The sequence below is a fragment of the Taurulus bubalis genome, assembly GCF_910589615.1.
Source record: "Taurulus bubalis genome assembly, chromosome: 2".
Lineage (NCBI taxonomy): Eukaryota > Metazoa > Chordata > Actinopteri > Perciformes > Cottidae > Taurulus > Taurulus bubalis.
Window position 1 is genome coordinate 33,884,753 of NC_136590.1, and position 17,360 is coordinate 33,902,112.

Sequence of the window (17,360 nt, forward strand, 5' to 3'; positions counted from 1 at the left end):
TCAAAAAAAAACTGACTGAGATGGAAAATGTATCTCTCCCACAGTTTCTCGGACCCACATCTATCAAGATGAGAGAGGTGTGACGGAGGGACTGAAGAGTGGAGTGAAGTAAGAGTTTGTTTCTGGAGACTGTGGCTCAGTGGTGAGCAGGGTTATCCTTCATTCAGAGGATCGGCGGTTCGATCCCCGGCTCTGCTAGCCCATGATGATGTGTCCTTAGGCAAGTCACTTGACCCCAAAATTGCTCCTGTAGCGGTGTGTGAATGTTAGTTAGTCCTGATGTCGGTGGAACCTTAGCCCTTACCATCAGTGGGTGAATGATGTCATGTAGTGTTGAAGCGCTTTGAGTGGGCTGTAGAGGTCCATTATCCACTGACACATCCAAATGTCTCATTTGTGTCACCTCTTGTTCTACACTGTGTGCGTGTGTGCATTTGTTTGTTTCACTCACTGGGAAAAAAAAAAAAACGTGAGAGAGCTAAATGATGTCTGCATCTGGATAAAGTCTCTCCGTCCTCTAAACAAAACAACATGGCTCTCATTGTGATGGCTTCTCATGTTGAGTGATTTATCACGCCTCAAAACCTTTTGGATGAGAAAGCCTCCATGAGCTTAAGCGAAATAGCCTGCCACGTGTCAGGAATTTGGAAAGTCATTTTTTCCCTGCAGTTTGGCTTTTGATTACTAATCTATTATATTATACACAATTTAGCTTTTTTTCTACAATAAAGATTTGTATTCACAGGTGTTATGACTCACTTGAAGCAACTCTTGGCAGGTACAGAAATATAGAGGACAACCTCTCAACCTCTCCAGTTGCCAGTTCAGGAAAATTATGGTCAGAGCAACAATTAAATTGATAAATAGCGAGAGTAGATGTTAGAATAATATATAAAAAGGCATAAATGATTTCAAAATGTTAAAAACACAAGAGGATCTGTTGGAAATAATAACCAAGACAATATTTGGTATTTAAAAAGAAATTCAAAAACAAAAACTTAAGCACTTCACATATTTTTTGTACATGCCTACACAAACTAAAATAGACAAATCTAGTTGCCCTGAAGTTTCAAATCTGGATGCATAAAACCAAGAGCCTTTTACATTGCAATCAAAATGCTGTTTTAAGGTCTCAGTCATCAGAACTGGCACATTACCTCTACCTTGGATGAGCTGAATAATTGATTGCATGTTTTAATTTAGAGAAGTTTATTAAAATCCTAAAATCCAGATAATTTCCCCCATGTGGCTGCAATGCAGGAATTAGGCTGTTCGGAACTATTCCACTGTCATTTTGTATTCGTTAGCCCAGCAGCATCGGTATGAAAAAAGTACTGCCTTGATCTGAAGGCAGCTCTTTATGCATTGTTGCTTTCATATGTTATTTTTTTGCAGGGCACCTTCAGTTTTTCACTTAGACTTTTCAAGTGTAGTCTCCAATTTTCAGTTGTTGATGAGGATGTTAAATGTGGTTATGGAATGACATTCAAAGAAATCAAAGGAGCAAGGATATAAATTGCTGCATTTATATAGCCACCCATTCAACATGCAAGATACTGATCTGACCATCAGCAGCAATGTGTTGTTCAGTGTCTCGACCAAGGACACTTTAAAATGTGGAGCAGAGGACTGAGCTGCCAACCTTGTGATAAGAAGATGGCCTGGTCTACCTCCCAAATCCCAGCTGCCCAAGAAGATGTACACCTGACAGGTCTGCCAAGTGTAGAGTTTCACAGAGCGCCTGGAGTCGTAGTCCCTTGTCATCAACATTATCAAAATGGACCTTCATAATACACCTGCCAGTAATTTGGCAGAATTATTCGACTCAACTTATTGTACAAACTATCATAAACAACTATCATATGGTTCAAATCTAGAATATGTTTCTGCCATCTGACATGTACATTTCTCCGTTATGGATTTCTTTAATACAATTTCCAACTCTCCAGGTGTTCAGTATTATATCCTTTCTTGTTCCAAGTTCCACCCAAGCACAATCTTCACTGGTGAAGACTTAAAGAATGGATTGTGAGAATGTATCTGTCGGTTCAACACCACAGCCCGGGTCCTTAATGTCCTGGAAACCAGTCCAAGTAAAAAGCAGAGACGGTGCTGACCTTTTCTTCACAAATTGTCTTTATTTAAATAGTCAGATGTCTATTGACTTGATTATGGGATTTCTTTTAATCACTGTCCAACAAGTGGCGTTGATGTGATCAACTCTGATTAAAACCAGTGATGACTTATTTTGTGTCAAGTACTCACGTAATAAAGCAAGTTTTTGGATTTGAGTTGACGTTTATTTTGCCAGAGACATTAGAAGAGACACGTTGGCAGTGTTTGCAACATGTGGATTCAAACAAGCCGTGACCACATGTAAAGAAAAGCTCTCACAAGCTCACACTGACTGACCCGAAGCAAGCCCTGTCATGTGTGTGGACTTTTAGCTTTTGAAAAAAAGATGTGTGTGCATGCGTGTGTAGTGCGTACGTGTGCGCCGCAGGTGAGGTCTTTCAGTAACTGAGCCCCACCCAGAACTTTTCTGTTCTCATAATGGAACTTTTTATGCTGTTGTGAAGTTGATGTTGAAAGAACACATTTCAAGACAGACAGCTAAAAGATGATACTGATGCTTGAACCAATAATGGTTACAACCATGTTATGTAACTTTTCTGTAAAACTGTGCTTAAGTAGGAAACGCACAACAGATAACAGTGGTGAAAAGTGTATACTAACTTTTATGTCATCTATAGCTGTAAATCTGATTCATTCTTTTCTCTCTGGATATTTTCTGCAGACATTTACCAAAGAATTTAGAGACACAGTCCTCAAACACATTTGCAAATGTCTGTTGTACACATTACAGGCATAACTTATTCTAAATTTGGAAGAGTAACTGTAAAATTATGTTAAATCTACTGAATCCAGTTGCCCTTTATGTTGCTATTGGACTGCTCCGCTATTTCATTCAGCCTAATGAATCTGCTATCCTGCTCTTCCCCCTACTGTACAATTATGGGATTTCAACCTACCAGTATGTAAAGCCTACATTGTATTATGATTTAGGCTGAAGTTATAAGTGAATAGTTTTAAATAGTTGTTTTCATCTTTATTCATATGTGGTGAAACTTAAAACTTACATCCAACAAGAATAATGCATTTGTAAACTTGTGCATTAAACTTAAATGGGCACATTGGCCACTTTTTGATCAACAAAACTATTCTTTGCCTACTGTACAAAAATAAAGACATCGTCAATATTTATATTCGGATATCTAGGCCATAATCTCAATCAATTACCTTTCCCGAGGGGAAAAAACATGAAGAGCACTGGAAGCTGCTTGCTTTCAAAAACTGAAAGTATTGATTAAAGCCTGTGATGTTCACGCCGCATTGAAGGCGACCGAGCAAAAAAGTGGTTGTAAACAAAATGTGCATTGCATTTTAAAGACATTCAGATAAATGGTATTCATTGCTCTTCCTCAGGCAAGTTCCTTGATCTTCTGACTTCCAGTTGCTTTTTATTGTAGGCTATAGGTTATTAATGAGCAGAATACTCTGCTATAAGCTTGGACACTAAATAAACTGCTGGGCCCCAATTAACCCCACGTTCCCCCTTGTCTGCAACATATAAGCACAAAGTGCAGTTCAATGATAAGTATCCTGGACCTCTTTTGACATAGAGACCCTCTTGAAGGGAGAACATCAAGCAGGACTCATTATTCTCATGTGAGCTGGAGTTGTGCCTTAGTGGTGCACATTGCCAACAAACATATGGCATTCACATTACTCGGTTGACACACTCTACATTTAAAGCTTTTGTATATCAGTACATTATTTGTTTTGTTGTATTAATAAAGGCCCACTGCTTCAATTCAGAAGTAGTTAGTTACAAAGAGTTGCTTTGCAGAATACCAGAATATATTGTAGAAATGTGAAAATACTCTCTAATAAAGAAGCCAGCGCGTATTTCACAGAGACGGTGTGCAGAAAGATGTCTCCATTTGTCAGATATGTATAACCATAAATATAAAAACACGAGTTGTAAATTAGGCGCTCAGTGTGGCTCCGCCCACCGCTGGCCAAACCGGAAGTTTAGCTGTTGTTGTCACACTGGAAGAAAATGGCTGCTGCTCCGACTTTTTTTCAATGAAGACACTGGTATTTCAACTTAATTTGGTTTTCTCGCATTGGAGCTCCAGTCGCCCGCTATGCAATCCAGAAGGCAAGTCCAGCCCGCTCGTTGAGACTGACGTCGCTCTGTCGGTTAGTGTCTCAGACGACGTAACGTCAGTAGCGTAGCTGGTAACTTGCAGCTTTGCCCACCAGGAACGAGCTAGCATGCTACCGTTAGTCGCGTTAGCCTCAACGGTCGGGCATCAACGAGCGTGTTGCTACTCAGCCACTGTCTTCACTGAGCTCACGGTCATCGCAGATCCGTGACCCGAGCTACACGGGTTGATCCCCTCTGAGACATTTCGCGAACATGTTCACTTTGCTGGAGCATGTTAAAGTGCACGCAGAGCGTGGAGCAACTAAGATGAAACAGTTTCGCCTGTCAATCATCTTTCTCTGTGGCATTTGATTGAGTGCCAGCCAGCTTGTTTTGTTTCCTCGTGCCGTCCTAATAATCTGCCAGCCACAGCGGGAGTATCCGTGTTGATCCATCATTAGCTGCGTGTGTGTGACCGTGCTGCGTGCCTTCTGTGTTGTTGTGCAGGGTGTGAATGGTCACTCTAGGAAGGTGACAGTGTGGGGCAGAAAGGACAGCATCGTCTACCCTCACTCACATTGGAGCTGGCGGTGGACCACAATGGTAAGTTTCATCTCTTCCAAGTCATACATTTATTATATATTTGCAGTGGACATCCACAGTGATATTTCGTAGGGTACCAGTTAAAGCACCCAACCAGAAACCCCTCACTGGGACTTGCACAGTTTGTTCTCTCCTCTACCAATGTGGGAGTTTCCATTGTGACTTATTTTTTACTCTTTTTTTTTTTTTTTTTCCCCCAAGCAACAAGTTTTGGAATATGCATTGGATCGAGCCGAGGTAAAGAAACAAGTTGCTTCATTCTTGTGTGTATTTGATTGACAAGAAATGAATAGCATGTCCTCCCACGTATCCCTGGGCATGCTTTACTGCCAATGTTAGTTAAGCATCATCTGTCTCATCATCCATTAATATGGTGTATTATCTGCTATTCAGTACATTGTGGAAAGTGCTCGACAACGACCAGCCAAAAGAAGAATTTCATCCGGTGGGAGGAAGAGTTTGTATCAGAAGCTCTATGAGCTGTACATAGAGGAATGTGAGAAAGAGCCAGAGTTAAAGGTTTGTGTTATGCATTTTTACTCCAAAGTTATGGACATGCATTAATAGCTTGTTCGTTTCAATCTGTTGCGAAAGTGTGGGGAAACATGTGGCTTTCTGGACATTAAACTGTATTGATGAGTTTTAAACATGCATGCACAGGTAATCTTTCAATTACCTGGAAAGTTTCCAAGTGCATCAACATGAAAGAATAGTGTCTTCCTTTTTAACGAATGGGCCCAAAGTCAAATTCACTTTATGTCGGACAGAAGAGAAACACAATTTCAAATTGTCTGTATGCTTGCGCAATGGAAGAATTGACAAATAAAACTGACTTTGACTTTTGAAGTTAATGTAGATGGAATGCAGTAACATACTTTTCTCACATAGATTTGGCATGTTTATAACATCGTGAGACTTTTTGCTTTTGCTATTATCGATGATATGTCTTTTACGTGTGTTTTTTCTTTCTGTAGAATTTGAGGAGAAATGTGAATTTACTGGAAAAGCTGGTGTCTCAGGAGTCCGTATCATGTCTGGTGGTCAACTTGTACCCTGGGAATGAAGGCTATTCTTTAATGCTCAGGGGCAAAAATGGATCTGGTAAGAGAAGACAATGATGCAAATAGCTAAGTCCATTCAGGTCTGCTTTTCTGATCTGTGTACCGCAATCGTCTCATCTGTAACAATCGTGTGTTGTGTTGCTTTTTCTAGATTCTGAAACCATCCGTCTGCCATATGAAGAAGGAGAACTCCTGGAGTACTTAGATGCGGAGGAGTTGCCTCCTATTCTGGTGGATCTGTTGGAGAAATCGCAGGTGCGTTAGTTTGTGCACATATACAAATGTTCATATGCATATATAATTTTGTATATAACATTTTTTTCACTGTATCAAGTGTAGATTTAAGTTCAAACTGATTTGAACATGAGGTAGTAATGCAGGTATTGTGAGGTATACTCAAAAGCTTCAGACAGGTTTTATATTTATGTCTTGAATATATAAAGAAATCATCTGTTGGTTAACATCCGCCACGTGCAATTTGTCTCAGGTGAACATCTTCCATTGTGGCTGTGTAATCGTAGAGGTGAGAGACTACAGGCAGTCTGGTAATACCAAGATGCCCACCTATCAGAGCAGACACATCCTGCTGCGGCCAACTATGCAGGTAAACCAATAGAATACATGATAATCCTTTCTTAAGGAGGCCAAAAAAAAGATTAAAACAAATAATCTTATACTGTTTGATTATGACCTGGAATGAGCAACAAAGTAACTGACCATTAACCTTTAACATAGAAAAGTTGAGTTGTTTACATCTGTATTTTTGCGCTGCAGACTCTGATCTGTGATGTCCATGCGATGACCAGTGACCATCACAAGTGGACACAGGTAAAGTGCCACTATCTCAATGAGAAACAGAGAATACATCCTGCCTCATCTGACACCTCACTGTCATAAACATTTACTTACCATAATAGCAGGCTTGTTTTGAACCCTTTAAGCATCAGCACATTGCACAGGTGTTTTCTGTAGCCTCTATTTTCTCTGTTTCAGGATGACAAATTACAACTGGAGAGTCAGTTGATTTTGGCCACAGCTGAACCTCTGTGCCTGGACCCCTCCATATCTGTCACCTGCACAGCCAATCGCCTGCTCTACAACAAACAGAAAATGAACACTCGCTCCATGAAACGGTACTAAACATACTAACACGCTTCTCAGCTCACTTTAAGTTCAGTCATGCAAACAAAGGAAATGCTCATTTGGGTTTACTTTTCTTTTTGAAATGGAAGACGTGGAAATAAAAGCTCTGTGATTGTGAAAAGAAAAAGTCAGCAAAATCCTTAATCATTTTAAGACATGTACCTCATTTGTATCGTAGGTGTTTCAAGAGGCACTCTCGAGCTGCACTAAACAGGCAGCAGGAGCTTTCGCATCTGCCACCACAGCTACGACTCTACGACTACCTGCAGAGGAGGAAGGAGAGGAAACCTGCTCCTGCTGCAGACCTTAAGATCTCAAAGATCGGAAACGTAAGTATCTAACATGCCCGCGATTCAACAAGCATGTATGTGAATGTAGATTAAATACGCAGATAAGACAAGGTTGACTGAGGCTGTGTACTATTTGGTTGATTTTCTCTCGCATGATGAAAATTGTTCACCTGTCTATCTATCACAACAACTGACTTTGTTTTTCTCTGCAACGGTTGTTGCTTCTTGGCTGTCATCACTTGCAGTGTGTTGACATGTGGAAGCAGAGCAACTGCCAACTAACTGTACCGAAGGAAATTGATGTAAGTAGCCAATAGTCCTCTTTAACACGGCCTCTGAGCCAACACCACTTAAAACCCACTCAACTCCTTGTTTGGCAGTTATAATGTAGGGCATAACGAACCATATGGAATAATTGGTGTGTTGCTTTAGGTGGAAAAGTATGCTGTGGTTGAGAGATCTCTGCAGTTGGAGGACTCTCAGCCCACGACTGTGATCTGGCCTGCTGAGGTAAGTGTGACAGCAGCATTAACAACCTGAGGTTACAGATCAATGTTTGCTACTTGCTGTTATTAATAATAAGAGAGTAGCTGTGTGTAATACTTTATATGGAAACATGTCCCCCACTGCATTCGGCAAAATTACCACACAGCCTCTTGGTTTTGTACTAAAAAAGGTGTTTGTTTAGTGATAACAATGAGACAAGTGTGAACTCAGGACAGATAGCTCCCAAGTGAATGGACAACCTTAAACAGATACATTTTTGATGAACCATAAAATGAATACAAAGCACCAGGAATCGTGGAACCGTGTTGAATTTCACACATGATGCTGAATTTAGGGGGAAAGGACCACACTGGACTGCAGATAGACCGTGGTTGTTTCTGTCCATAATTTGTGCTGGATTCTTTTTCACATATGTTTTAGACAACATTCTTCATTCCTTATGTAATTCAGTGAGTCGAAGGGAACTATTTTCTTTGTGCTGGGCCCTAAAACAGTTGGTGCTAGACACAGGCAAGGTCACAAGGCCCTTAAGGCCGTTTCAGTAACATTTTTATGAATCTGTTTCATTCAGTTGACTGTGTCCACTTTCTTTACACAGGAAATTGTAGATGACTACACATTTGAGTGTGAAGTTGGGGGCCAACCTCAGATGACCAAGGTGTCTATCTTCCAGTCGATGGGAGACCCGCTGGTGTATGGGAAGATCTACTGTGCTAAAGAACCAAAAGCTGAAGAGGACAACTCTGATCTAAAGCTCATACATTCCCCGTAAGGACGGTCTCTGATGCAAATTCAGTGTACAAGACTTCATTTGAAATGCCAGTCTGAATTCCCTCTTTTGTCTCATCTACAGCTTCCTCATAGGCTCCAAGATAGATGCAGATCGGTGAGTCATCGCGTTTGCTTTGGTTGAGAAGCTAAACCTGTCAAATGATCAGTTTTTAGGGATACACTGTTGGGAGAGCATGGTATAAATGATGTGTTATGTCCGTTTCTTAGGTTTCTTACTCAGTACAAAGGAGTGTATGAGAGCGATGTGAAGTGTGAGGTCAAGATGTCCCATAACTCAGGCAGCGTGGGACAGGGGCCTCTCTCCCCTAGCAAAGATGAGGTAAGTACTTCCTGGCTTTGATGCAGGAAAAGTTGCTCCAAATTTATAGAAATGTATTAATAGAGTTTGAAAATAATTAACACCTCAACAGATTCAACTTACAGGGAGGCTTCATCTTACTTTATCTGATACTGTTTTGCCAAAGAAAAAAAGCGTAACATTTTCCTCCAATAAGTTAACATTTGCAAATTTCATTTTTAAGTATAATGAGCCTAATGAGCACTCTGACAAGCTGGTTTACATGTTATCTGCAGGGTGATGGTATTTCTCCTCTAGTCCAGAAGTCTGTTTTGGGAAAAGGGGTAAAGCATCGACCCCCTCCCATCAAACTGCCTTCTGGATCAGGCAACAGCTCCTCAGGTACACTATGTTTGACAAAGATTAATGGGTGAACATGTAGTGGCCCTGCATAATTTCTGAGAGCAGGATGGTATAAAACAGATACACAGTGAATGGGGGGAAAAAAGGGTAAATAGCCTCATTTGTGTAAAAATATTTTATGAATGCACCATATTCACTCCCTTTCCCATGAGGCTAGCTGGAAGGAATTCTGGAGATTGTAGAAAATTGCAACCCAAAGTAGACGAGACAGATTAGTGGAAAAAGTGTGCAACTAAACCTTTTAAATGTCAAAACAAAATCTCTGGACTGCATCAAACATCATAGTTTGATTATTTTAGTTTTCCTTACATTAGACCACTGGGTGAAACTGAGGTCAGGTGTTCGAGGGGAAGCCCATTGGCAAACCTTTTATATTGACTAATCTTTGTTTTTCAGTTGGGTGTGCTACACAAACACACAAAAAACAACGTTGACAAGATGTATAATATATAATATAAAGTTATTGGATATAGTTACACAGTCACATGGTTATAAACTGATATTTAACCTGTTAACGTTCTGCCGTCCCGCGGGCATCCTTTGCTGGACATTCTAGTGTACACTGTACCCTCTATTTATAGTTCGGTACGAGAGCCATATGTTTCTGGAAACCTATGATTCTTGTGATTCCAGCTGTGTAACCTGTTTCAAGATCAGACCACCACAGCAGTTACAAACAAACAAACAAACAAACAAACAAACAAACAATAGCAAAATCCAGGCAACTCACCGATGACGCCTCATATTTATCCATAAATCCATAACATGCCAACAAAAACGGCGTTGTTATGTCGTAAAGGTCCAATAAAAATAAATCCCATAAAAGATTTAGTCCAAAACACGTGATTACATCCATAAATATCCACCAACTGGCGTTGCATCATTTAATATCAGCTGGAAGATATGAAAGAAAAACGATTTGTTTTTAGAGAAAAAGCAAGTTTGCATTAAGCACAGCTACAAACTCGGCACCAAAATGGCCGCATAAATCTAAGCTTTGTATTGGATTCCCACTTGAACCAATAGGAGCTTCATGTCCTGACTGACAGGCTACATTACCCAACCAGAAGCTACGTTGAAGTTCAGGCTCAGCCTCTATTTTCTTACGTGGCTCAAGTCTGTCATGTCGTACGGCTCAGATGACAGGCGTTTCGTACAGCCAATGAAATTGCCTAAAAAACGAATAGCAGGAAGTGGCAGTGGAGCTGATTCCAACAGCCTTCAGCTTCACCAGAACAGACAGCTGCTCACAGATCCTCAGTCTGTCATTGAATTAGCATAAAAATGCATTTATTCTTCATTTTCTCTGTGTCAGCAATACTGGTAGTACATATGAATAGTACCTCTATAAGTTTGCAAGACTATAAGCCTTTTTAATAGGTATATAGTATATATATCATGAATATTTTCAATCTCAAAATGGAAAAACGCCTAGACATTTCATTAGAAAAGCATGTGTAAAATACTCATTTTCTGTGATATTGTTATCTGTTTTTTACTTAGACTAGAAAAGGCTTCAGGCTATGGTCCCATTGTGTTTTCCAGTCCATAAGTCCCATTTATAGTCATCTACAGGCATCTATTTACAAAGAAATGTTCAGGCGGAAATAAAAACCTTATACTTTGTTAAGTGGTTGAGTGGTGTTAAATGTTAAGTGGTTGTGACATGCTCGGTTTAGGTTTCCAATTCAATACTCTCTTCTTGTGGTATTGAAAAGGGAGCTGTATACATCTTAACTCCTCTTTTATTCCTCAGGTAATCCATATAGTTCACAAACCACCATTGGTCTACTCAAGTGTCCTACGCCCCCTCCAGCCAAAAGCCAGTCTCTGAACAGGAAGCACTCCATGGAGCTGAGCCAGGTTGGCCTGCTGTCACCTGCCTCTCTCTCCCCCATGGGCTCCACACAGAGTAAGTATAGCTGAGGCCAACGTACATGTGTGCGAACAAATTGTACCGGATTGTCTTTGCATGACAAAGGCTCTTCTCACGCCTCCAAAGTTCAAATCTGTTTTTTTTTTTGGGACAAATTATCAAAAATGTCTGTGACATGGTTCCAGATCTTGAGAAATATGAAAGCCATAGGGACGTATCTGATACCTGGCAAGTACACCGAAATATTGCATCAGTGCAAGCACTACAGCATTATGTATTCTTACAAAACAGCTGTTTAGCAAATTGCCAGATGTAGAGGGGAAGTTTTGACATAAAAGAGCCTCGTAATTTTTACTCTTCAGCTTTATTTAATGTGGTCATTAACCGACACCTCACAAATTGTATTTGCTATCACCAGCTGAAAGAAGCCCTCTCTGTCTTTTGCATCGTTTTGTCTGTCGTCCCTCCTTTTAGGATCGGGGACCCCCAAGCCATCCACCCCCACACCCACCAATACGCCGTGCTCGACACCCCACCCCACCGACTCCCTCTCCGCTCCCCTCTCGTTGACCCACATTCCTTCAGACCCTCCCATGCTTCAGAGTCAGTCGCAGTCCGCCCTACTCGCGCCCTTCGCCCAGCAGCAACTCGCTCTAAGCCAACCGCTGCCCATCATGACCATTCCCCTGCCCACCATGGGCACGTCCATCACCACGGGAACCACCCCGTCGCAGGTCATGGCCAACCCGGCGGGGCTCAATTTCATCAACGTGGTCAGCTCCGTTTGGTAGGGATTCAATCGTCTCTGTTGCCTCTCTGTCACTTGCTAGCCACTGTCACTCTTCATGACGAGCCTGTTCTGTTTGTGTAGCAGTCCTCAGACCTTGATGAGTGGCACTAACCCCATGCTGGGTCCAGGCCTTAACTTGAGTGGGATCCTTCCAGCCGGAGGACTGATGCCCACCATGCAGTCCACAGTGCAGGCCGGTAAGAGATCTCAATGCCATGTCCCCTAAAGTATTACTATAGTGTGCTAGTTTGCATCCGTCTAACTAACATGTCCTTGAGCATATTAGTGAATTCCAGCCCCAGGGATTCTGACCCTGATGAGACTGTAGAGGGGGAAACCCGAGGACCCCATTTTACCATACGGCACAATCAGCCATTTGCAGTTAACGTGGGGAATTAGGATTGATTGTTTTGCTGCTGAATTGAGATGGTTGAACCCACAGTGGGTGCTCTATTATTCAAACCTAGTGACTTAATACAGTACTTATTGGAGTCTTCGTTCTTAAAGACCTGTATGACATACAGCGTATCAGAAAGGCCCTCAATAATTTTCTGACCCAGCCCAACCTCTCTGAGAAAATATCATCCAACTAATCTTATTATCTAAAGGGGGAAATTGGAAGTAGTCGTTCAAAGAGAGATCCACCGTCCTTGACGGGCAATGGGATGCAAAAGTTTCCAGAAAATGAACAGAAAGCTGTAATAGTAAGAGGTTTACAATATGCTGTAAAAATACTAATGTATGTTCAAGTCCAGTAAAAGATGCCCAGTAGGTCTAATTATGTAGTTGTATAGTTGATAGAGTAAGACCACTTATGTTTGCCTGTCCTGTTCAGTCTGGTGAATGCAACTGGTATTTGTGTTCCAGGGAGTCCTTTTGGCCTGAACAGCAGTGCTGGGTTGAGACCACTGAACCTACTGCAGGTATGTAATGCTGCTAGTAGCATGCACTGGGTGTTTGTTTGATAGAGCTACTGTCCTGACCCTTCACCTCTTTCATTACACCTGGAATGGTTCCTCATACTTTCTTTTCCTGCACCTCACTGCAAATGCCATGCAGTGAACACCCTTCATCAAGTTGTTCTTGTTGTAATATTCTGATATTGGTAATGGTTTAGTTACCCTGAGTTGTTTGATTGCTTTGTTAATTTTCCTGTTTCCCTCTGTTCTTGTCCCTTATTTTGCTTACATGTGCACCGTTCTTCTCCTCTCTGCATCTCCTTCCTTCATCCTCATCTCTCTGCCTGTTACTCCTCCACTATTTATATGTTTGTGTTGTACATTTCCAGATCCCCACTGGTCCTCTCCTCTATAACTCTCTGCAGCAGCAGCAGTTGTCTCAGTTCTCCCCACAGCAGAGTTTGTCGGCCACCTCCAGCCCTCAACAGCAGGGGGAGACGGTGAGACACACAATTACATTTACACACACACACACACACACACACACACACACACACACACAAGAACCATAGTGATTGGAAAAATAGAATGTTGTGAATTGTGTTAGATTTAATCAGAAAATGAAACATTAGAGTTTAATAATGTTTATATTAGAAATATGTATAGTGTCCATGTTAGAAAACACAGAGTAGAAGGTGTTCACAAAAGAATAGCAAAACATTGTTGACAACAAAACTGAGCAACCTGGCTTGTTTAGGGAGGTGGAAAAAAAAAACAAGACTGACTTCACCAGAGTGAAGTCAGTGAAAAATCCTTTGAGACTTTACAAAACTAGGCTATATGACCAGAAGTCCAATAGTTAGCTACTCCTATAAAAAACATGTTTTTAAAGTAAGGGAAGGATGTATGTTCCAAGATATAATATAATTGACTTGAGAATAAGAATTAGAAATTGCTCGAGTGTCCCAGTAGGAGCCAACACGTAGTCACAATGGAAAATCTGTGAAATGACCTCATGGCATCTGTCGAGGCGGTCTTCGTCGTACTAGAGCATGGTTGAACAAATATGCAAGGAATAATGGGAGAAAAGCCCAGAATCCACCAGTGACAGGGTGATTCTGACATATTCAAGAAAATGCTGTAGCAGAAGCCGTAACCACTGCCAAAACACCTCATAACTACCTAATAACTGAGAACTAGACAAATAATCGTTTAAAGCTCTGTTATGATAGTGTTATTTGTCTTTAACTTTTTTTTCTATTGAACAACGTTTAAACACTATCTTTCTTCGTAAATAGCTTTGCAAATTAAAAAAAAAGACGGTGATGTGCTCAAAGAGTTGGGAAACCAATGCTTTACTAAATTTCTTTTGAATATTTTTATAGGAAATACAGTTGTAGTCGAACATTGTGGTGAAACACTGTACACAATACTGCTTTCGTCTTTGAAGTCCAAGGATTTTGCGATGGCAGTGAACAGGTATGGGTTGCGATTTTGTGTCATGACCTCACGCTCCCGTTTTGCCTTTGACTGCTTTTGCAGGGCGACCAGGGGTCCGATCAAAGTTTAGGAAACCAGCAAACAGCGGTCATCAACCTGGGAGTCGGAGGGTTTATGTCTTCACAGGCAGCGGGTATGACCCACATTTACACACAGACACCCAAATACACAGTAACGGCTCACAAACGTTTCTCTTTATTCAGTCCGTTAACCTCTTTTCAGAATCATGCCACTCACTAGTACTAATAAGATATGATTTTCTAATGTATTCAGTATTGTAATTACTGTATATTAGGACTCCTAGTCTGTAACTAAACATGATCATTTTACTGAAGTCAGCCATTGTTTCTGTCAATGGAGCATGTAACTACTTCCAGGAGGGACTCAACTTCCCCTTCTTCTCTGCTACATTCTCTCTTTTTATTTTACTTCTGTTGTTTTTTGCCCCCACCCTTATTTCCTTCCCTACTGCAATGCCTTCCTCTCCTTCTCAACTTGCTCTGTTCACTCACACCTGTCCGGCTCACCCCATTCATGCTATTTGACCATAATCTACTTAATAATGTCTGTGCACACGGTCATCTACCTGTGCTGTCCCTGCTTTCTCTTTTTGTCTTCTCTTTCTTTCATCGCTTTCCTTACTGTGTGCTTATGCATCAATGAAACCTCCTCCTCTGATTCATCCCCCTTTTGTCTGTATGTGTGTTTCCTATCTTCATACTTTACTCCATTCCTTCTCCTGCTTCTCTCCCTCTTGCCGCCACATCCTTCCCTCTGGGATTCCCTCTCTCCCTCCTCCCCCCTTAGTGCTGTCCCAGTTGGGCTGTGGGCTGGACGGGTCTGGGCCCCTGCTGCCTTCTCCAAGGCTTCAGCAGCAGCACCAGCCACAGATCCAAGTAATACAGCAACTTTAACATTTATATACACATATACAGTACATACAATGACTAGATGCATCAGCCAACTCTGGGTATCTGTTGTGCTACATTAGTCAGGGAAGTAGGACAATTAATTTGCTCTGCATTAAAGTCTAAAAAGGACAAACATTTCTTAATATTTCTTTATACATAAGTTCATTAGTCAGACCTGAGTAAAAATTGAATTGATTTGAAAAAGAACTCCAAACAACTGTGTACTGTATGTCACAGAATAAAATACAAGTATGGCCCCTTGGTTACAACATTTTACATTATATAACACAAAAGATAATAATTAATACAAAAACATATTTTTGTATTAATAATAACTATGTTCTTGAATTTGGTTTTATATACAGTAAGAAATATTATTCAAAAACTGAGAATATATTCTCGTTTGTACTAATTTGTAGGTGAAACATTAGCCCAGGTCTGATTTTCATCAAGAATTTGCTGTTGTAGATCATTCACTCCATCTTGTGTTGTATGTTTGGTTAATATGTTGTTTTACAAAGATCACAGCAGTCCCAGTTCTCCCAGTACTCCCACACACCAGAGCTTGTGGCACTTCCAATGGCAGCAACTAACAGCGTGTCAAACTGGGAGGCATGTTCTGACACAGCTTTTAGCGACAGGATATGAACTATTGTCACTGGGTACAGTGGGCACTACTGAAATGCTGACTGCATCATGAAGGATATATAGACTGCAAGCATGACTAATGAGGTGTTTAAAGATTATTGTTTTCTCTGCCCAGTTGAAGTTGCTGACTTACTCCGAGCAGAAAGCACGGTTGCTACCTGCATGTCTGTTTTTGCCAGGAGCACAGGCAATATGTGTGTCCCCTGGTGCTGCTTGACTGTATCCTGCCTCACTTCCCAACACACCCAAACTTGTCCCAAGTCTTTATCTCTTTCTTCTTCTCCTTCCTCTCTGCAACTCATTAACCACTCTTCTGTGTTTCTCCGCACACTTCTCTTGTATGTCGTACCAGGCTTTAGTTCAGCTTCACTAACCCATGCCACTCATAGATAATTATAGTTCTGTGACACAAAGCATTCCGCTGATCAGCTAAGACATTGTTTTAGGGAGTCTGCTCAACAGTAGTGCCAGTGAATGTTTTTGTTTTTTTAACTGTGCTGAAGATGCTTGGACATACCTAAGATTCACTGACGGTAACATGCATTATGCTGCTTGCAGTAATATACTGAAATCCCCTCTGATGGTTTTTCATCTGTTTCTGAACTTGCACAGTTGCAATTCTTGCAGCACCAAATGCAGCAGCAGCAAATGGCTATGGGAGCAGCAGCTCCTCAGGGGGGAGCACCACGGCAGCATACCGCCAGCCAACAAAGAAGTAAGCGGAAGAGGAGCATGCCACAGCCCCTCCCAAAGTCATGACAGACTAAAATCACACTAAACAACCTTCCCCCAGCAACACAAGGACATGAATGATCCATACTGTGCTCTTTGTCTGCCTCACTGGAGACTGCAGACAAAAAAAAAGACTTTTTGTTGTCCTTTTCTGTGTGTCTTTTTCTAGCTGACAAATTTGTATGTAATGGTTGCCAGAGGTTTTGGAGAACCAAAACTGTGTCCACCATAAGGGATGGAATTTTAAGACCAGGGAGCCGCACACTTAAAGAACCGTAGTGATATTTTTTTGAGATGAAATAGAATAAGATGGTTCTCGTAGGTGGCGGGCTTTCACAATAACACATCGCCCCTTCAGGAAGACTTTTCTCTTTGGGAGGCTGAAGGGATTTTGAATACACATTCTTAGAGGATCCCTCATGAGCGTGTCTGACTCTCCTGCCTCTGCTTGGTTGACGCCGGTAGAAACTGCCCTTTAAACACGGATCCCAGTGAGCTTTTTGACACCAAATCCTCCATTTAACCATTACATGTGAAAATGCAAATCTAATCTTGGAGTAGTGCCTGGGGGCAGCTCTCTACCTCTCAGTCTGTTGGAAGTCTTTCTTCTGTTAGCCATCCAGGCACAGGGCTCAACCGAGGACTCCAGATGAACATGCAAGACGGTGTATCTGCTTTTGTACAGCACATTTTGA

General features: G+C 41.4%; 1 protein-coding gene across 1 annotated transcript; it reads left to right on the forward strand.

Moving 5' to 3' along the window:
• Positions 1-4,486: 4,486 nt before the first annotated feature.
• On the forward strand, positions 4,487-17,323 carry supt20 (SPT20 homolog, SAGA complex component; the record flags this gene model as incomplete). The annotated part of the gene is made up of 24 exons (XM_079237846.1): positions 4,487-4,513; positions 4,721-4,816; positions 5,018-5,053; positions 5,210-5,335; positions 5,791-5,917; positions 6,029-6,132; positions 6,365-6,481; positions 6,652-6,705; positions 6,871-7,010; positions 7,199-7,349; positions 7,556-7,612; positions 7,743-7,820; positions 8,416-8,585; positions 8,671-8,703; positions 8,817-8,928; positions 9,183-9,288; positions 11,066-11,221; positions 11,660-11,972; positions 12,057-12,172; positions 12,843-12,898; positions 13,264-13,374; positions 14,417-14,507; positions 15,182-15,270; positions 16,546-17,323. The coding sequence occupies 24 exons, from the start codon at positions 4,487-4,489 to the stop codon at positions 16,690-16,692; spliced, it is 2,613 nt and encodes an 870-aa protein (XP_079093972.1). The 3' UTR covers positions 16,693-17,323.
• Between the last annotated feature and the right edge of the window lie 37 nt (positions 17,324-17,360).